This window comes from Lupinus angustifolius, unplaced genomic scaffold (genome assembly GCF_001865875.1).
Source record: "Lupinus angustifolius cultivar Tanjil unplaced genomic scaffold, LupAngTanjil_v1.0 Scaffold_3_158, whole genome shotgun sequence".
In the NCBI taxonomy this organism is placed as follows: Eukaryota; Viridiplantae; Streptophyta; class Magnoliopsida; order Fabales; family Fabaceae; genus Lupinus; species Lupinus angustifolius.
The window spans coordinates 1,901-23,625 of record NW_017716973.1 but is presented as its reverse complement, the minus strand read 5'-3'; the positions used below and the strand labels follow the sequence as shown (position 1 = coordinate 23,625).

General features: G+C 34.1%; 2 protein-coding genes across 6 annotated transcripts; one reads left to right on the top strand and one right to left on the bottom strand.

Annotated features, from left to right (window-relative positions):
• The first annotated feature begins 6,881 nt into the window (after nucleotides 1–6,881).
• On the top strand, nucleotides 6,882–8,430 carry LOC109337267 (UDP-glucose flavonoid 3-O-glucosyltransferase 7-like). The gene has a single exon (XM_019574201.1). The coding sequence runs from the start codon at nucleotides 6,927–6,929 to the stop codon at nucleotides 8,322–8,324; it is 1,398 nt and encodes a 465-aa protein (XP_019429746.1). The 5' UTR covers nucleotides 6,882–6,926; the 3' UTR covers nucleotides 8,325–8,430.
• Nucleotides 8,431–8,908: 478 nt separating this feature from the next.
• Nucleotides 8,909–17,983, bottom strand: LOC109337268 (cyclin-dependent kinase E-1-like). Of its 5 annotated transcripts, none has more exons than XM_019574203.1 (16): nucleotides 17,625–17,979; nucleotides 16,927–17,037; nucleotides 16,233–16,336; nucleotides 16,103–16,145; nucleotides 15,881–15,979; nucleotides 15,084–15,153; nucleotides 14,668–14,762; nucleotides 14,496–14,529; nucleotides 14,311–14,395; nucleotides 14,151–14,228; nucleotides 12,892–12,939; nucleotides 11,515–11,547; nucleotides 10,908–11,016; nucleotides 10,065–10,271; nucleotides 9,868–9,975; nucleotides 8,909–9,690 (listed from the first exon to the last, which is right to left on the bottom strand). In XM_019574203.1, the coding sequence occupies exons 1-15, from the start codon at nucleotides 17,844–17,846 to the stop codon at nucleotides 9,910–9,912; spliced, it is 1,404 nt and encodes a 467-aa protein (XP_019429748.1). In that variant the 5' UTR covers nucleotides 17,847–17,979; the 3' UTR covers nucleotides 8,909–9,690; nucleotides 9,868–9,909. The 5 variants fall into 5 exon arrangements, with proteins under 5 accessions (XP_019429748.1, XP_019429747.1, XP_019429750.1 ...); XM_019574202.1 differs by having other exon boundaries at nucleotides 8,909–9,350; nucleotides 9,909–9,975; nucleotides 17,625–17,978; XM_019574205.1 differs by having other exon boundaries at nucleotides 8,909–9,337; nucleotides 9,909–9,975; nucleotides 17,625–17,978.
• Between the last annotated feature and the right edge of the window lie 3,742 nt (nucleotides 17,984–21,725).

Genomic DNA, 21,725 nt, shown 5'->3' with positions numbered 1-21,725 from the left:
GCACAGATATACATACACAGGCTCGTGTGGTTTGTCATTGCACATGGTGTGCAACGGGTCATCAATGATGATCCCTCATCCCGACACCCATATTGACGCTTCCTTCACTTTGCCGCCAAAGAGGTTGATGTCTCCAGAGGTTGGACTTCGATACTCGCCAGTCAGGAGTGATGGCGTTGTTCCCTCCCACGGTTATAGGACGTGGCAAGATTGTTTGGATGCTCCGTCATCCAGTAGAGCCAAGAGGAGCAGTGGTCTTGGGGGAGGTCCCTGCAAGAAGGCTCTGATTTTGAGAATGTCATCCCCTCCGAATTATGTCGTTGGGTTATGGCGTAATGAAGTGGAGGAAGAGGACGAGGTCGTTGAACTCGTAAATGTAGAGAGCTCGGTGGAGGTGATCGACCTCGTGTCTGACTCGGAAGAGGAGGAGGACCAGAGTGAGGGGTCCAACATTCGTGGAATCTTTTGAGTCAGCTTGTGGGCCAGTCGATGTCCCCTTTTTGTTTTTGGTGGGGGCTGCGTTTCTTTGGATTTTGTATATGTTAGTGGCGATGTAGTTTCCGCCATTACTAACCTAGTCCGTATGAACTGACTGTGACTTAACTCATTATATATATCTATGAAGATGTATATTCAAGAAATGTTGTATCATTTCAAGTTACCGTTAGGTAACCGGTTTTGATTTCCGCGTTATATGTTACTTAAAGTGATGTCCCGGAAAATAAAGGTTTTAAAAGGAAACAATTTTATGTCACCAATTCAAAAAAAAAAATCTTACTCACTTTTCCGCGTAATAAATAAAGAGTATTTTTCGGGGCGTTACACTAATACCACATGTAAACTATTATAATGGAAATCATGTGTAAATAGATCTTAAAAAATCATAGTTTTCACATCATAAGAATAGTTATAAATTACCTCTATCCATGACGACAAGATCCTCTTTTCTTTGTATATTGTGTGTTGTTCTTCTTTGTCAATAGAGAAACTCTTCCATCTCTTTCCCTTTCTTTATATGTTCTTCCTTATTGATGGCTAATAGAACAACGTTACTGGGCAGAGATTGAGACTATGTTTAAAGTCTTTTTCTTATTAGTATAGTGCTTACATCAAACACTATATATAGGTTCTTTCCCAAGAATTTTAACATTTCATTGATAACTCTTCATCTAAGAGTTGTGTCATTCAAACAATGAAATAATATATTCATTCATGTCACAATAGAGATATTTCTTTTACATATAGATCCTGTAACTTGGCACTTTAGCAAACACGCACATGTGTTGTGGTTGGGTGTTAGTGTGAAAAACAAGTTTCAGGATCAACACCCATTGGAATCGTTGTTTTGGAATTTAATGTACAGTATGTTCAGATAGAATTTTGTTGTGAAAATATTACAACCAGTCATTGTTCGGTGCACTGATTGGGATTTTGTTTATTGGAATACATGTGGTTGTGTTCAATACTTACCAATTGCAAAATTTTACTTTTGAAAACATTTGGTGTCCATAATTGATATTTATTGTTAAACAAGACAACTATGTTATTGGTCATGTTGGTTGGGTGTTATACTCAGGCATAATGGTTTACTAGTTCTAAACTGTTACAACCAATGTGACAGTTCAATATTTTTAAAGTTCTAACTTGTATTTGAATGGGTGCATATGTTGCAATTATTATTTCCTTCATTGGATAAAAAGAAAAATTCAAAACTGTCCAGAAGGTGGAAGCACGGATGTTGGTTGAATAAAAAAGGCTAGTAAATTATACTCACATTCCCTAAATTTTAGTGAAATTATATAAATCATCTCTCAATTTTTTACACCTACATAAACCCTCCTCATTTTTATACTTTCATTACGCTGATCACCTGAAATAAGTGTAATATTTTAAACAAAAATGTGATAAATACAATTTAGTTAAACAAAACATGGTATATTGTGGAGACAAATACAAATAATATATGAGTTAATACATATTTATCATTTTTGGTTCGTTACGATATAGTATAAAAGCGATTTAAACAATATCTCTTTGGAATTGTTGATGCATTTTTTAACAAAAAATAATAAATATACATTGATTTGTATATTATTTGGATTAGTCTCAACTTAATTACATTTATCATATTTTTTGTTTAAAAAGTTACATTTAATTCTCATGCAGAGGTGATGAGTGTAATAAAAGTGTAAAAATTAGGGGTTTTTGTGTAGGTATAAAAAGTGAATGAAGGTTTGTGTAATTTACTCTATATTTATATCAAACAAATGCAACAATTGGTTGATAAAACATTAGACCACTATGTAGAAGGTCCTTTGTTCAATTCCCATTATTTAAGCAAAAGTTGTTAAATTGATAGTTAGAGTATTTATAATAAATGTTGAATGTTAGTATGTATATATTCATACGAGTATTAATCGGTCTTTTGGAAGGATACACATATACTAGTTGGATAATTTATATTGAAGATCATGCTTCCACAAGTGGATGAATCTTCAACACCTTGATGGAGGTGGAATTTCTTGGAGTTCAAAGAAACAAACTTGTATAGCCCACTCCACCATAACTACAGAATTTATTGTTCTGGTTGGAGGTAGTAAAGAAGATTTATGACTAAGAAACTTATTGTTGGAGATACTTATTTGGGCAAAGCCAATGGCACAAGTATTTGTACACTATGATAGTCAGTTTATGCTTTCAAAAGCGTATAGCCAAGTGTATAATGGAAAAACCAAATATATTGGTTTAAGACATAGCTATGTAAATGAATTAATTGCAAATGGAGTAATCTCTATAGTGTTAGTAAGAACTGAAAGAGTCTTGCAGATCCTTTGACGAAAGGTCTGACAAAAGATATGGTGTTGAAAAATATCATTGGAGATGAGACTCAAACCCATGTCTAATTGGTCACCAATAGTGTTAACTCAATCACACTTGAGTAGCATCAAGTCTTGAGTTCAATGATGGAAAATATTATTAGAGTGATTGCAAGTACTTGACTATAGATACATCCCAAGCGATAAAAGTACTTGGACCATAAGCACAAAGTTGGAAGGTTGAGTTTTACTCTTAATGGACATATAGCAAGAATTTCCTAGAATGCTTATTATGAGTGTATTTTTTATATAGTCCACCTATATGAGAATGAAATTGGGCCCTTCATAGAGTTAAAGGGCTTGACTCTTAGATTCTCATGAAAAGGGTACATGACACAAGGCCTTATCAAATGTGTCACATTTATAATTCTTTCAATAGTATCGAGATTTCATGTGCACGCTTATTCTAATGAATAGTTGGTTCAAAGCTTGTCTACCAATTTTATTTGGGATAAATGGAACCCATAACTTACTAAGCAATGGTTCAAATCGTAAGATATCATTATCTGAAACCATGATTTTCCAGATTTATGAGATTTTTTATATTTTGAAAATTGTTGGGGATTGTGAAAAGATATTTCCAAAATATATGAATTCACATAAACGAGTATATACATATTTTGGTTTCATGATATATGAAACAACATGACAATTGGTTAAGTGGTTGTACCTATTGGCAATGAATTGAAGGTCACGAGTTCGATCCAGGGATCTGTCTCTTGCCAAACAATGTGTATTACCGCTGAGTTATGGCACTCATCCAGGTTAAAATTGAACCATTTTGGTATATAACCATTCGTGAATTAGTGCAGAATCCAAAAGCTTTTCTTTTTGCCAAGTGATATGAACCTCTCTATAAATAGAGACACTTGAAGGCATAATATGGACACACAAATTTTTCATCTAAGAAATCATCCTCTATTTCTCTAATGCATGAGAGAAGTGTAGGAAACATAAATTTGTAAACTACTATTGAAAGATACGCCTGGTTTGTTTGTGCAAAACACATCAATGTTTTTCAAAGTATTCTGAAGGTGATTTGTTGTTCATCCTATTTGCATCCAATATACTTAATTTGGTGGGGGCGAATCGAACCTACAATTTAGTGTGACAACACACACTTTGAAGGTTTCTATGTGCATATTCTCAACTATTTCTTTGTTCAAGTGATGCAACATCTTCTCATCAAACAAGTTTTTCTTACTAACTGCATTTTTAAATATTTGAATCAATAAACTTAAGAGAATTATAGAATATGTTTTAAACGGATCTTGACATCTGGTCTTGACATTAAAAACTTAAATTCGAGAGTTAAGTGATTTTGGATAAATGAAATAAAGGGAAAATGGATGAATTAAAGGGGATTAATTAAAGTTCTATTATTTGGAAGTGAAATGGAGAGGAACCATCCTCCCCTTCCCAAATGTCTGAATCTTTCCACAAATTGAGTATAGAACCAATGAAGTACAAATTCTTTTTATATTCCATTCCATTTCTCTCCGGACATTGGGAATATGACTCCTCTTCATCCCTTGCATTGTTTTAATCTGTGAAAACTATGAGCTCATGGCATTATCATTGCTGAAAACATAACCTGATCGAACGTTGTGTATAATAACCCTCTAACAATTCTTTTTATAGAATTTTGTAAATTTTATCACTCAACTCTTACATAATAATTGTTTAGACATCTAACTTTGAGTGTTCAGTTATATTTTTATGATTTTTGGTAAAAGAGCTTCTTGTTTTTTCTATTTGGATTTGGGAGCTATTTCAAAGAATATGTCACTTCTTATAATTTATTATGATAAATATTTAAAGTAAAAGTGCGAAAAGTAACTTCTTTTATTAACTTAAAGGGGATGACAAATTAAGCGTTACAATCATTTACATGTTTAGTAATGGAACTAATGATAACTAAATGAGGAGAGCAAATTACACCATCCTGTCAAACTAAATACACATTCTTTAAAACAAATTACATATTAAGACTATTTTGTAAAGCTCCCAGATTCTTACAAACATGACTTGCAAAAACTATGATAACCCTGAAACAATAACCTGCTTGCATGTTGTGCGATAACCCTCGCTGGAGGAGCATATTCATTATTAAAACACATAATTAAATTATAAACCATGATAATATAAAAATATATATTATTAATGTCTATTTATAAGTTGAATTTTAGAGAGAAAATAAAGAGGAATGAAGACTTCAAAATTGTCTGACAAGTATATTTCACAGTGTTGTTAAAATCGTATCGGTTATCAAATCGGTCAGAGGGTACTGATATAGTAGTACAGTGGTTCAACTGGTGGTTCAGTAATTAAACCGCATGCCGGTTAAATCAGACATACCTACTTATATTTATAATATATAAACTATAAGAAAAAATTCAAATAGATAGATACTCAAATTTATAATCCATATTCATAATATGCTCAAAATTCACATAAACAAACATATATCAATCCAAAAGTATCACTTAATAACCACAAAATATAAATAAACAGACACAAGTTCATAACTGACTCTACAAAACAAATAAATTTGGAGTTTTAACATTTAACATCAATGAGTCAAAGTTGTCTCATATCGATATTATATTTTAGCACCAAATCCTATCTTCAGATAGTACTTCAAGATTACACAAATGTCACTGAGATTATACACGAATGTTAGGAACCAAAATGTGTAAGCTAAGTATGCCTTGGAAGCATGTGTCTTGAAGGGTTGAAGAAGAGTTGGGAAGACGGGTCACCTTGTAATGAGTTTTTAAGTTTTTTTCAAAAAAAATAATATGTGTATAAACCGGCCGATTTAGTAAAATACCGGCCGGTTCACCTGTTTTGACTGGTTTTGATACTTGGTCAGTTCAAGATCTATACCGTACCGATTAGGGGACCAGTTCACCGGTTTTCCGGTTGAACCAGCCGTTACGGTACGTTTTTACATCATTGATATTTCATGACTCCAAAACATAACTTCCAAACGGTCCTTAGTGTTTAAACTATTTTCCCAATTGCCAAATGATAGTAAATAAACTTAAGTAAATTATTAAATGAAAAAAAATAAAGACCACCTCTTTCCAGCCATCGATAAAATAATCCTCCACGCAACTCGCGAGGTGTGTTTTTCTGTATAAATAATGGTAAAACGTGTCGCACGAATCCCCTCAAGTTGATTTAAAAAAATGAGTTTTTCATGAGGAGATATTTAGTTGGTCTTAAATCTGATCCCAATCATTATCAATTTTATAATCATTCACTTATCTTATTTCCCTCAGCTATTAACGACATTTTATTACGTCTCAAATTATTATCCAATATTACAAATATAATGATCCCACACCCAACTAATAACTTATCTCTTTGTATAGAACACATGATGTGATGATGATAAACCGTCAAACAAGTCCCCACGAAATCAATAATTTCCATAATTTCAAAAGAATTTAACAGATATGGATTAAAAAAAGTGCGAGCTCCATTAAAAATGAGAAATGTTATCAAATACAAAAACAAATCAAAAGTAAATACTATAACATTCTTATCCTTTCTTTACAATGAGATACAAGCATACAGTATTAAAAGCGAAAACAAGAACTAGTTTATTAGAAATGGCCATGTGTAGTATAGGAATGAGTACTGGACTGGAATACTGGAAGGAGATGATACCATCAGTAATAACAACAAAATTTAATGGTTCAAAATTTAAACTACTTTTAAATATAATATTTCTAAAACATATCAAATTCCTCATTTATCTTATATTTCAGTATTTAATTATTTATACAGGAAATAATTTCACTCAATAATGTAACATAATGACCAACACTTAATAATGTTTAAGTCTCACATCAATAATAATAATAATAAAAATTTAAAATTTTGAATTGACATAAACATATTTTTATTAATGTAGGCAATCTAGACACCAAATTTGTGTTAGTGGTGGTCTTTTGACAAAGAAACAAGTTCATCATCTATTTATATGCATAAAATGGTAATAATAAGGAGAAGTGAGAGAGGCACGAACAAAAGAAAAAAATGGAAAAAACTCAATCATTAAAAATATACTTCCTCCCATTCTTTGCACAAGGACACTTGATCCCTCTTGTTCACTTAGCTCGACTAGTAGCTTCACAAGATCAAAAAGTTACCATAATAACCACTCCATCCAATGCTAAACTCTTCCAAAATATAATTGAAGATGACAAACTCTCCGGCCACCACATCCATGTCCACATCATCAAATTCCCTTCAACACAACTTGGCCTCCCCGCCGCCGTCGAGAACTTGGTTTCCGCCACCGACAACCTAACCGCCGGAAAAATAGCCATGGCTGCTTACCTCATCCAACCGGAATTAGAAGCTTTCTTGAAAAACAACCCACCTGATATTTTCATTCCAGATATCATGTTCACATGGAGTGGTGCTTCTGCAAAGAACCTTGGGATCCCAAGACTTGTTTTTAACCCTATTTCGATATTTGATGTTTGCATGATCCATGCTATTAAGACTCACCCAGAAGCTTTTGATGATTATTCTGATGGGTATTACAAGATACCAGGTTTACCTCACCCTCTTACACTACCAATCAAGCCATCACCAGGGTTTGCTAGAATCACTGAATCTCTTTTGGATGGTGAGAAAGATAGCCATGGCGTTATCGTGAATAGCTTTGCAGATCTTGACGTGGAGTATACACAGTATTACGAGAATCTCACAGGGAGGAAGGTATGGCACATTGGCCCTACTTCACTCATGGTGAAAAAGAGAGTGGTTGATGAAAATCAAAAGCATGAATGTCTCACTTGGCTTAACTCAAAGGAGAAAAATTCAGTGCTTTATATTTGCTTCGGGAGCCAGCATCGTTTATCCGATGATCAGCTTCTCGAAATGGCGAACGGACTCGAGGCCTCAGGGCACCAGTTCCTGTGGGTGGTTAAGAATGAAGAGAAGTTGTTAGAGTTTGAAGAAAAAATGAAGGAAGATGATAAAGGGATGTTGATTAACGGATGGGCTCCACAACCGTTGATCTTGAATCATCCTGCGGTTGGAGGGTTTTTGACTCATTGTGGATGGAACTCAGTGGTGGAAGCTATAAGTTCTGGTGTTCCAATGATAACTATGCCTGGAAATGGTGACCAATATTATAATGAAAAGTTGGTTACTGAGGTGCATGGTTTTGGGGTGGAGGTTGGTGCAGCAGAATGGAGTCTATCACCTTTTGATGCTAAGAAGAAAGTGGTGAGTAAGGAGCTTATAGAGAAAGCTGTGAAGAGATTAATGGATGATGGTGAAGAAGGTTTGAAGATAAGAAGAAAAGCTAAAGAGATGAAGGATAAAGCTTGGAAAGCAGCTCATGAAGGTGGATCCTCCCATGAGAATTTGACTGCCTTGATTGACCACCTTAGGAACCTCCTGCCTAGTGGTGCTACTTAGCTCAACTATTCTTTACTTCTTGCTTCATTAGTCTCCTACTATTTTGCTAATGTTACTGAATTAATTTCCTCTCTTCTGAGTTTGAATAATGAAAGGGGTAGAATAAGAGTGTATTTGGTAAGAAAAGAATCCTACCTGAAGAGTAAGTTATTGTTTTTCCTTTTACCCTTGAAGGATAAAGTGTTATCATATTACATTTAAAAACAAAAATATCATTTATACAATTTCCTTTCTACAGGAGAGATTTTGACCCATTGGGTAAAATAATCAATCAGCTAATAAACTAATTTATTTGATAAAAAGGTTACTTTCTCGTGTCTAGGTAATATAATTATTTCAACAAGAGAGAACTATGTTACTCAAGATAATTTATGAACTTACTAGCTAGAAGCTTATTTCACCTTACACTTATAAAGTAGCTAATCCACTAATCTTATCTAATACTTCTCATTAACCGATTAGTTATCTGCTCTCAACTTTCTTTCCAAGTGATATAGGAGCTTCAAATTCAATCAAGTAAGTTATCCACATGAACGGCTTCACAGAACACAACAAATAAAATTGAAAAAAAAAAGATTACAATATACTTCAGGAATTTCACATGAAACTTCCTTCACTTGAGGCAATATTCTACAATGAGAGCAACGTAGTTACATAATATCTAAGTTTAATCACTAAAAGTACAATTTTGGTGAAACCCTATAATGATGTCTAACTATGATCTTGCCTAACAAATATCAATACAAGAAAATTGTACAGGTGCAATCATGATATACAGGTGCTTCCAGTAGCTCAACCACTTCCCTTGTTTATTCCCTTCTAGGTGCTCCATTGATGTTCTAGCAGCAAAGTTCATATTTTCGCATCCAGATTCCCGTGTCCAATGTAACAAATCTTCGACTGGAACTAGGAAGAAGTGAGTTCAGCAAGCATGAAGGCAAAACATATGAACTTTGTGGTCATGAATTGTCCTGAATGAGCTCAAGTTCAGTAGTGTCGACCTTCAACTCTATCTTCCAGAACAACCTAACCATGAGACACATAATTTCAACCAGATTGCAAAGATAAGAGTCATCCAACTACTAATTCATATACGCCAACAACAAAGTGTGTTGGTTAAGTCCTTAAACACGCGGTCTTGGGTTCAATCCCAAGACTCATGTATGAAAAAACACTATTAGGTGAGGTTCCCTCATGGGTATCTGACTATATCCAAGAAGATTAGTGTCTCACCCGCTGGGAGAAAAAATACATGGAAAGGAAAGAATGAAAAATATGCTAATAGGTGCAACAGTGTTGACAGAAAACATAGAAGATAAGTATGGGTGTATAGAACTTGATGTTGGCCACAAAACCCCCACAACAACAAGTGACAATTAAAGAGGTAAATAGGCTTGATTTTCAATTTTACACTTAGTACGGAATAATAAGAATGACATGTTTAATTCAAAATTTCACACAGAACTCTCATCAACCCTACTTACCTATCAAACTCTCATACAAAATATGGGAAAATTGATGATAATCCTGATTCCCCACAAAAACCAATATTGCAACTAATTATTGGTAGAACAATGGTATTACCTTATATACGTCTTGATTTCTGCTGTGGAGGGTATCCTGGCATCCCCATTTGGTCTTTTCTTCTCAACTGTTCACGAAAAAACAGAAATATCTCACATGGATAGAAGATAAAGGACAAGTTAACCCCTTGCCCCCTTTTCCAAATAAACACTATACCTGTTGCTGTTGATGGGCCTGCGGAACGCCTCGTTGCATTGGGATTCCACCAGGATTCATTCCAGGACCCATCCCTGCCTGAGATGCGAGATTGTAAGCTTGCATTGGCTGATGAGGCATTCTTTGCATGCCAACAACATTCATTGGTCGAGGGACGGCTCTATTTGACCCATGGCCACCTGGCATGCTGCCTGCTCCAGATGAAACCTGAAACAGGAGTAGGAAATATACACACTCAAAACTGTGTACATGTTTGTAGATATGTACATGTAAATGCAAAACCATTAGTTACTAACAACTATGAAAATGCATTATGTTATCAAAGACAGCTTAAATATCAGTAAGGAACAATAGCATCAATTGACAGAAACCGCTCAGGATATTAATTCAAAGTTAAGCAAATCTAATTAAACACAGAAAACATGATTGAAAATGTTCAATTCTCTTGCTCTCTCTAACTTTAAACCTATAAAAACTGGAGAATGCTAACAAGTAAGAAGTGCCTAAGGACACTCTCTCGGGAATTAAATCAGGAAAGTGGGTATGGGAAATTGGTGTATTGAATACATTGAAAAAAAATCATGCTTAGCACCCCAAGAAACAATTTCTTTTTGATTCCTTAAATAGTGCCCTGAGGGCACTCGTTAGCGAGACCCATAAAAATCCGGCTCCACAAAAGGAAGATTAAAAAATATAGTTAAATCATATCCTTTAGTATTATGTATTAATGATACACTCTGGCATAATGAGAATTTTAAATCTATAATGAGACTTTCAAAGATCGGTAAATGATTAGTTAAGTCAGCACTAGTTTCAACGGGATTTTCAATTATAGTTGCATACCGGCAGTGGAGGTTGCAAGTTGGCTGTCCCTTCAAAATCTGTTGTTGTGTCCACTGGACGTGTAGGATAATTCACAAATGTCTCTCCAGGTTGGCAGGGTACAAGTGTACTGGGAATTGATTTGACATATACATCTAGTTAAAGAAAATAAACATTGGTGGAATACATGCTTCATGAAGACTATGACTACATATAACAGACTATGAATAATAATAATAATAATTAGTGAGATGATTTTTATTGCAGAGAATAAGAGTGACAATCTTGAGTCTTGACCATACACAACAACTCAACCATACATGATCAAGATTAAAATTTATTTAAAGGTAATGCGACCACTTATAAAGCCGCATGCATTGATATTCTAATTTGACCATTCATGTAAGATTCTATAGTCAAGATTCACTACTCTCACTATATGGTCCCTGCATATATGTGCCTTAACTACAGGAGCAAGTGAGTATTTTTTATTCATATATCTTCCATACAAATTTTCAACACTAGGGAAAGTAACCAACAGTGATAGGAAAATGTTCTATCCAATGAAAACTAAGGGGAAAAGACAAAACCAGAATAGCAAATGAAGGAAGATAAGAAAAGGTCTTACTTCCGCCCTGGTTGTGGTTCCATTTTGAAATACCTGGCAAACAAAAAGCATAAGGATGCTTAAAGGATGATAGCTGAAAACTACAAGGAAACTAATTTTATCATTTTACAATAACCAATAAAACTGGATGCATAAAAATATTAAAAACATATTATGCATAGGAGCTTGCCAAATAAAAAATAATTAACAATGACTAACAAGGTGTCTTTCAATCAAAAGTCACAATGCACAGTATCTAATGTAACTAACAATCTTTGCATCAAAGACAACAACTAATTTTTAAGTTTTCACTACCATAAATCCAAATCAAGTTGATGAAGTGAAACTACAAATAAGTATCCACTGCCATCAAAGTGAGTGAGCAAGCAATGTTTTTGCAAGCTCACAATTTAGTATAGGTGACCAAATGACGATAAGTTACTATAAATAATGAAACAATAGGTATAAACGTGTGGCGTGGAATACAGGGCCGGACCAGAAGAGTGGGCTATGAGAGCAATGGCCAAGGGCCCATTATTAAAGGGAGCCCAAAATAATAATAAAAAATTATTGCCACTGGTCTTAAGCGCAAGTCCCCAACATGTAATAACAACAGAATGAACTGATCAATAAGAGCAAATATATACATCATGTCCTTGGGAGAAAATTAGGTGTACCACATTTTGTGCTACTCCATGTGCCAAAAGCTTATTGTTTGTCAAAAAAAATATATTAATTTTTCAATTAAGTTTATTATGTTTTAGCCAATCACAAGACTTTGGCACATAGAATGGCACAAAGTATGTGACAGAAGATGTGAAACGCACATCCTTACGATTCACAACCCTAATTTTTGTTCGAACTTTTTGATAAGTTAAGGGCCCTTTATTTTTATTTTGGTGCCTAACAGTTGCAGCAATGATATTTTGAAAATGACTATTATACCAAGGGACCAAAAGAAAGTAAAATACATATGATTTTTTATTGCTCAAACAGTGAAATAAGTGGGTAAAAACAATAAATTTACACAAAATTCACTAACTCGGGAGCAGCCGGACAACCTAAATGCCTCTCCTTTTGTAAATAAATTAGTTTAGGGAAAGCTTCTGGACTTATTCTGTTGAATACAACAATCATCTGACTCATCTTCATTAGCTTTCGCAATTTCTGACCAGAATATATTTGAATACAAAATAAGACGGTCACCACACCATTTCCGCTACACCTTTATAAGTAGGCTAAATCAATAGAAAAACATACGGAGAGAAAATGTGGAATCTTTTCTAGATTTCTTAAGACAGAAAAACAATCATTAGCCACAGAAATTTAAATAATCCCTTTCATCATTCAGTACATAGATTTCATACAGGAGTACAAGGAGAATAAAAGGAGTCTTACTCGTGCTCCAAAGCTTGTGCGGCTGTTATACGCTTTCGAGGATCATATCTGACATAAAAATAGAAGCCATATCATCATAAAATGAAAAGAGATTTTTTTCATTAAAACAGAAAGTCATGCATCACATCCACATAACCACAACTACATGATGGAATTTTTAGAAGTTAAATTCTTATATTAAAAAACTGACAGTCATATTTAGTTTGCTAGAATGACTGTAATGGGAATGGGATTAGGAAAAAATCACACTGGCATGTTTAGCATTACAAAATCAAATGACTATCTACATGGTATGCCAAATCAGGAAGGAGTAGAGTAAGGAGAAAAATCTAGGTGCAATATTTCCCTTGGTGGTGGCAGCAATGACAGTGACAGTAGCGTGACAGACACCAGTGGCAAGTGGAAATGGCAGCAACCATGTTCAAGGATGTAGTTCAATTTATCCTTGACAGAACGCAATGGTCATTCCTCTCAATTAGGAAGGAATGGCCATTGAACACATTCCCTATTACCTTTCCATAGTAATTACTACACACACGTTGAGCTTATTCTCATTCCCCCACCCTCTTTTCTGTGAACTAATAAGGTTATTGATGATTGTACATACAGAAAATCAGATTTCTAAGATCTCTCATATTAAAGTTAGAAGACTTATTTTTTAGGTGGTTCTTTTTTCAGAATTAGGCAAAAGAAACAAAAATTTACCCATGATCCCCATTAACAAGAACTCATCATGCAGTTACTGGTGTCCTCATAATTATTTAGTGTAGTAGAGATGATCCTTGAAATTGTTCTCAATATCAACAAATCCCCAGAATTTAATGTCAAAAATAATCTTTTGTGGATCAGACGGTGAATTTACAAGAAAGAAAATCAGCTAATCTGCAATGGTACAACCTTCATCAAATGGAAAGATTGCCAGCAGATTGGTAATAGTAACTAAAGAACTTAAATAATTCAAATGACATAATAGAAACAGATATGACTAGGTTGAGGCTAAATACCTAGTGCATTGTATCTATAAGAGCAACTAGAACAGGGACAAAAGGTGATTATCATTAGGCTACAAGTAAAAAGTAACAAAAATCACAAACCCATCATTCACATATTAGCACCCGGAAAATGAAATAAATTGACTTAGTTAACCCCCACCCCCACCCCCATGACAGTATTAGGGAGCTGTGTAACTACTACAAAACACATGTATAATTGTATAGGCATTGCATAAACTTCTTGAAAGCTTAGAAGTAAAAACTTACTCAAGCATCTTTGACAACAGGTCATATGCAGGACTTTTTGGAGATAGGTGTACAACATTACAGAGACTAGTATTGTCACTATTTGCAAACAGCAGAAGAACAAATCCATTAATTTGACGAAAATATATTAGCTTGCATAAACATAAAATAATGATCTTACTATTTGTGTCCTTGTATGTGTTGCACATCTTGTTGCCAATGGGGAAGATTTGCCAAGGAAGGCCACTTATCTAATGTGGGATGGCCTGGCCCAGTAACAATGTCCACAATGTAAGTCTTGATATTCATCAAAAGAATGAAAATCCGCAAGCAGGGAGAAATAAAAATGGTAAGCAGATAAATTACCTAAAACCTTGAATATCTTGTCAAGTTGATCGAGCTGCACAAGTAAAATAAGGATTGTTTAAAATAAAAATAAAGAATGCCAAAGTAATACTAATATAGAGACTACTTCTACAGTTCTACAACAACAATATTCAGCTATAGAATCAAAAAGCTAAGTTATAGAATCATGTACCTGAAAGGGGTTTGGTGTACCTTTTACTTCTGCACCTTGAAATAATGGCTTCAAGGTCAATAACTCAGCAAAAATGCACCCCACAGCCCACATATCTAAATGTCTATTTAAGGAAAAATGACTGACCAATTCCAGAATTAGATTATACAGCACATTTAGTTATTGTACACTGGTGACCAAACTATCTCTGGATTATGAATAGCACAGTCTACAGCATCAACGTGGACAAATTCACAATTTTCAATTAAAACATGTCAACCTTTCTTTCAGACGCTCTATACTTTGACAGCCATAACTTATTCAAGCAACAACCTAGCACACACGCACACACGAATATAGTTAAATTAAAAGGCTTAAAAAATACCAATGTGATATTAAAAACTTCACACAAGTGTAACTCCTAAGTATAAGGATACCAACAGCACTGGTATAATGTTTTGCTCCGAGAAGCAATTCAGGTGCACGATACCAAATGGTTACAACAACCTGCAAGTTAGAATTTCATACATTCAGGAACCTAAACCATCAAACATATGAAACTAGAATATGGTACTAGTGTTAGCTAACTTAGGATTAGGGATGAAAATATGCAATCCATGTTTAAGCACTGACATTTCAGGAATCAAAAGAGACAAGGTTGCTAGCGGACTAAACAATTCAGGAAGCTAAACTTAATCAACAGCAATATCCATCAAAAACCATTCGGCTTATAGCAGAAAGCTTAGATGATACGAACCTTCATTGTACTCCTTCTGTCCATATTATATGCTTACTCACACTCTGGCTTCTTAAATCCTAAGGATATCCACAGCCCTCGAAATTTTCAGACTCTAACACAGCACATTTCTCCCACTATTGTAATTTTCAGACTTTGCACCCCATCGCTAAGATTCTACAGACTCACTTTTATACCTCATAAATCAGTCACGTGAGACAAGGGAAGTGGGTAAAAATGTCATTGGGGCCCACAAGATGGGGGTCGTCTAAAGTGGGATCTTGAAACCCAAAGAATCCATGTAAGACTCTCAACCCCATTGCTAAAAGAGTTTGAGTCTGAACTTATGACTCCCAAACATCTTACCAAAAGACTAGGGATTTGGATGCCTTAAGGATGCCATGCCCATATTTATGCAGAAAATATACATGAAATTTTCTTGAATACAAAGATGATAGATAAAATAAAGGCAGATGACTGTGAAAACGAAACTCATACCCCATTTTCAGATAATGGCTTCAACGGGGCTTGATATATCCTTGCAAGTCCAAAGTCGGCAATTTTAACAACCCCATGTTCCTCTCCGTCACCCATAACCTGGTATAGAAAGATCATTAACAAGTGCATTAACAAAAAGCAGATACACAAGTTTGATCCTACATGTCTACAGTAGCAGAAAAAGAATTAAATAGTATACAGAGATAATGTCCAAAACCATACCAATATATTTGATGGCTTTAAATCTCGATGTATTATCCAATTACTACAGGAAGAATATAATATTTTTAGTCAGCATACAGAATAAAAAGGAAAACAAACCAATCTTCAACTTCACAAAATAAGGACTCACCTGTGCAGATAGTTTAGTCCATTGAGCAACTGCCAGAGTAATGATTTAACAGTGTACTGATTAATGGAATGGTTGACTTTGTCCCTATGATGTCTAATTATTTCCTGTCATTCAAGATTGCAATTTTTACACTCAACTAACAATCAATTCCTTGCTACACACAATATATACATATATATAGACACAACACATGTCTCTTTCCATAAAAAATCCACGAAAAACCCAAAAAAGTAGAACTCTATGACACTGAAGCAAAACTTTTCACAATATCTAAACAGAAATGCTATTTCGTACGAACTGTGTTATTATGAAAGTCGCAAATCGGTTTTTTAAGCAATCAGAATAGCTAAGGGCCACACCTGGGGTAAGGAATGATTTCAAGTTTTCCTAAATGGAATTTCACATGATTTTTGTACAGCACTATCTTGTACTTTGTATCATTTTTCATATCTAAAATCCAAAGTGAAGCTCATAATATGTGTGTGCAATCTAGATCTATATCATACAACAAAGACAAGAGCCAAACCTTTTCTTACTATATGGGAATGTCAAAACACAAGATTAGAAAAACACTTTAAAATCCAGATATCATAAACTACACCTTTTCATGGGAAACTTTCACTTCAAATCAAGTGAGTGCCTAAGTAGAAAGCCATTTTAACAACAGGCGTGACAGTTTAACAATGATACTCACATAAAGGTCATGTTCGGCGTAATCAAAAGCCAGATACAGAGACATGTCTGTGTGATTGATGTGAACATTCACAAGCTTCACAACATTCTCGTGTGTTATCTCCCTCAGCAACTGCACCATTAAGTGGAAAAAATATTACTCAATAAAATCAACCCAAACCCTACGCAATGGTTCCAGAAACAAAAAACAAGGAGAACCAGTTCAAAATCTCCACAATCCAACAAGTGCACAACCTCAATCCTCATATACATAAAAGGAAGCATGGATAGGTCATATAGGAATACGGGATACAGATACAATATATCAATAGCATACCTATAAATATCGATAAAAAAGGACAGACCAATGCACAAGGCTCCCAAAGAGTCTGATCCTACAAGCAAGGACATTGTTTCCAGTATTCCAACCCATGACCTCCAGGTTCATAATCCTCCACATATTGATATGAAGATATGGGAAAAATCGTACCATAAAATAATCTTAAGGTATATAGTGGAAAAATATTCTAAGAAATATGGAAATATCCTAGTAGGTAAGTATTTTGAAGTATCTGTGCTACATAAAACACACATATATATAATTTCTTCATTCAAAAATTAAAATAAATTGATCCAATAATTTCAGCAACTTCTATCCCAATTTCAAAACTTAATTAGCAGCAACCAAGCATAAAGGACTTCAAAAAATTGAATAAATACCATAATTTCACGAATTGCGGTGGGGGAAACACCGTCACCGTCTTTGGATTGCTTGAATTTCTTGATAGCGATGGATTTGCCGCGATTGGCTTGTGATTTGATTCGAGCGAGAAAAACGAGACCGTAGGTTCCTTCTCCGATCTTCCCTATAAGATCATACTGTTGCAACCACTCCGGTTTGTTGCTATTGCTGTTCGTGCGGTTGCTAGAACCGTCTCCCATGGCTTCTCCTCCTTCTCTTCGCTCTTCGCTCTTCGCGTTTCGATCACGTGATTCACGGTCGAGTGAGAAACGCCGAAGCTTAAGGCCCTGTTTGATTATTATATGTTTCTGTAAGTTTATATTAAGTACAAGTAGTACTCTCTTCTTACAAACTTAAAATGGATTAATGAAATTATATGGAGTTATATTTAATTTAGAAGGGTAAAAAATGAATTATTATTGCATACAATGGTCATTTCGTTTTATTTAATTGCTAAAATTATTTTCAGCATATTTTGGATTTAATGTTGTTTCCAAACATAGCTATAAGGAGCTTCAATTAAGAGAAATTTAGCTATTCAATGAATAAAAAACAAAGGGAGCAAAAAGTATATTTCCTTAAATATTATTTCATAGAATAAAATCGTGTTATGAGATCGTCTTTACCTAAGTCCTTTTTAGAGGTATTGAAAAATAAGGGCATTATGGAAAATGTGAAAATGTAAAGAAGCACATTACATTAAATACATTAAAGCAACTTTCAAAGGTTTGCTTGATGATGATGTCATAATGTGCCTAAGTCAACTACAAAAAACATGTTTACATTCTTGTTTTGTTTCTTCATCAATATTTGAGAAATCATCAAATAGTTCATCAAAAATGCTTATAATTCCTTTTTCTAGAAGAACTCTTGAAAATCCTGAGTCTTTTGATTTGTACACTTAAATTTGATATGACTTTTTATCAAATAGTTCTTCTAGTCTTTATTAGGAGAAAATCCTTAGATTCGTCTTCTTGAATTGTATTGTCATCTATGATACTATATAATGATTGTGTAATTTTGTGTAAGTTATTTATGCATGTAAACATAAACAATAAATGAATAATTGTTAGTGTAAGTCAATGAAATAGTTTACTAATACATTTTACACAAGGAGAAGCATGTATATTCTAAGGGTGAGTATGAGTCGGGTTTGCCCACTTATAACTTGTCTTTTACGTGACCCTAAATATTGATTGAACTATATTTGGAATCTAAACTCAGTCATAAACACAAAGGCTAACTCAAACCTAAATGTTATCCAGGTTAATTTCTAAACTTAAACATGATCCTAAACTCGATCAAAAATAATGTATTTCTCCTTCAGATGAATTATTCCAATATTACTTATTATTATAAATATGTAATTTGCAACCAAAACAACAACATGCATGAAGTGACAAATTGATATAAATTTATGTCTAGCAATTATAGCAAATTAACGAGTTATAAATTCGGAATTACAACAAGGATTTCTTCAATATTTTCGTTCACAATTCATACAATAAGGCGATCAATCTTAAAGTAAGTATTAAGCACATAAACAACTCATAAGAAGCAAAACACAGTGAAATAGCTTCAATTTGAATTAAAGTGTATACATAAAGATCATATTACATTCAATCCCAACGAGGAAGATGTTTAGCTACATGTTATTATGGTAACTAATCTCAAAGATACAGAGAGAAAAATTAAGCTCAAAGGAGAAGAAATTATCTCATCAAAAAGCATAAATTGACTATTGTAACATTCCCTTCTTGCTTCTACACCACAATCCAAACTAAATTACCCTATGAACTAAGAGAAATCGAACACATAATGTAACTATTTGAAGAACTACTTAAAATTCTCAACTAGATCCCCTAAGATGCGTTGAGCGCATGAATTTCATTGGATGCAATTCCAGGTGCAAGAATTTTAAAGAGGTAAATCAAACAAAATGTTTTGCCCAATTTTTTTCCAAATTTCCCTGAGAGCAATAATTGCCCTAACCGTGTCCAATTTTACATATTATGCATATCTGACCATTCATATTGATGATGTGTATGTTAGAAACATCATATCCAAAAATTAACTTGATCCCATCGTGAACGATTGTAGCATCACAGTTTTACTCGGACAACTCATGATTGCTATCTCATGCTCGCTTAGCTAGTTATGCTCGTTCTAGAAGAGATTCATAGCAGATTTCATTGATCCAACCGTTCATATTGTAGTTCAATTTGTTAGGAACATCATATCCAAATTGCGTCTCAATCTAACAATGAACAAATGCACGATCACAATTTTACTCGCACTACTATGGTTTGAATCCTTGCATTTCCTTTCAAAATGTATCTAAAAGTAAAATACTAATTAATAAACATTAATAATTGCATGCATAAATAAAATATACTCAAATTGAATTAAACAACTACAAATATAATTAATTGGATTAACAAAGTGATGGCGAATAATACCAAAAAGTGTAAATTCTACATTTATCAACAACATATATTATGTTCATTGTACCTACATATTTAAATTATATTATGCATAAATTATATTACTTACAATTGACATATTGTAAATTTTCTTCTAGAGATGAATTTTCTTTGAATGGAAAACTTGGGTTTCATGATATCGTTGGATATGGTATGCTCTCGAGATGATGACTGATGCATTTATGATGGACCATGTCTTTTGACATGGTCATTACTCTATGGGGAGAAAGACACCACTATATCGAAAAACTTTAAAGAATTCAGCATAAGATAATTTAAAATTAATAACGTTATTAGACTTAAGATTATAAGGTTTATTCATAGCAACAACATCAATTAAGTGTTGTGGCACTTGAGCTCATTTTCTACATATTGCCATATATTGATATCTATAGCTTTAATGAAATTTTCATTCTTTCCTTCCAATATGCATAACCTTCATCGTCGAAGATTTGTGGCCTATTAATTGAAGCAATTTAACCATTATATACCATCCATTTTGATGTCTTGTTAGAAATTATGCTAATTTTCCACATTTTACTCTAATACCACCTCTTAGATAAACAATGGCTCTACACACCTGGATAGGAGTGAATGGGTGTGAGGCTACTTTGATGTCTCAATTCAGTAAGCAATACCAGACATATAATTTTTAAACAAAAATAGACACCTAATTGAACAAATAATCAATTATATAATGACTAATACCAACTATGTTCAATTAATTGATTGATAATTGATTAATATTGGGAACAAGCAAGCAACCAAATAGTAAAAGAATAGAGATAAGAGAATAACATAAGAAATTTGGTAACAAAGTTCGACCAATTGTGCCTACGTCTTCGGGAGCTGTGAGAGGCTAACTCTATGTATTATTAGAGAATAATGATTTGTGTTTAGCTATTGTTCTCATTTTTTACATTAAGTTTACATAACATATATATAGCCCTATACCTCAACCCATTTACATCAGCTCAAGCTCATAACTTGTATCGCTGTTATTAGGAGAATATGAGTAATTACACATCAATCTTCACCTTGGTGAATATCATCAATCTCCATCTTTTGCCATTGGGTTGGGGGAGCTCCATAGTCCAGCATTAGTGAATGTTCAGCAAGCTCATACAATGTCTGAACTTGTCTATGGTAATCAGCTTGGTTAACATATCAGCTGCATTTTCTGAAGTGTGAACCTTCTGCAATAGTATCAGCTCACTAGCTACCAACTTTCTGATCTTAGGAAATCTCATATCAATATGTTTAGTCCTAGCATGATACACTTGGTTCTTTGTCAAGAAGATAGCACCTTGAGTGTCACAATTTAGCGGAACTCCACCTTGCTCAATGTCTAATTCATTTACCAGCCCTATACGCCATAGGGCTTCCTTAGAAGCTTGACCATTTGTCATGTTCTATGCTTCAATTGTGGACATAACAACAACAGACTGAACTGATGATCTCCACATAATTGTTCCACCTTCAAGGGTGAAGACAAACCTTGTTGTGGACCTTCTATCATCCAAGTCTCCTGCATAGTCCAAATCAACATAACCAACAACTAAAGGCTTACTCTGTTAGCTGCCAAACATGATACCG

Coding starts and splice junctions, on each gene's coding strand:
- LOC109337267 (XM_019574201.1), top strand. CDS start 6,927: ATGGAAAAAACTCAATCATTAAAAATATACTTCCTCCCATTCTTTGCA.
- LOC109337268 (XM_019574203.1), bottom strand. CDS start 17,846: ATGGGAGACGGTTCTAGCAACCGCACGAACAGCAATAGCAACAAACCG. Junction 15,980..16,102: donor TAAAGCCATCAAATATATTG/GTATGGTTTTGG, acceptor TTTCTATACCAG/GTTATGGGTGACGGAGAGGA. Junction 11,017..11,514: donor GAACCACAACCAGGGCGGAA/GTAAGACCTTTT, acceptor ATCAATTCCCAG/TACACTTGTACCCTGCCAAC.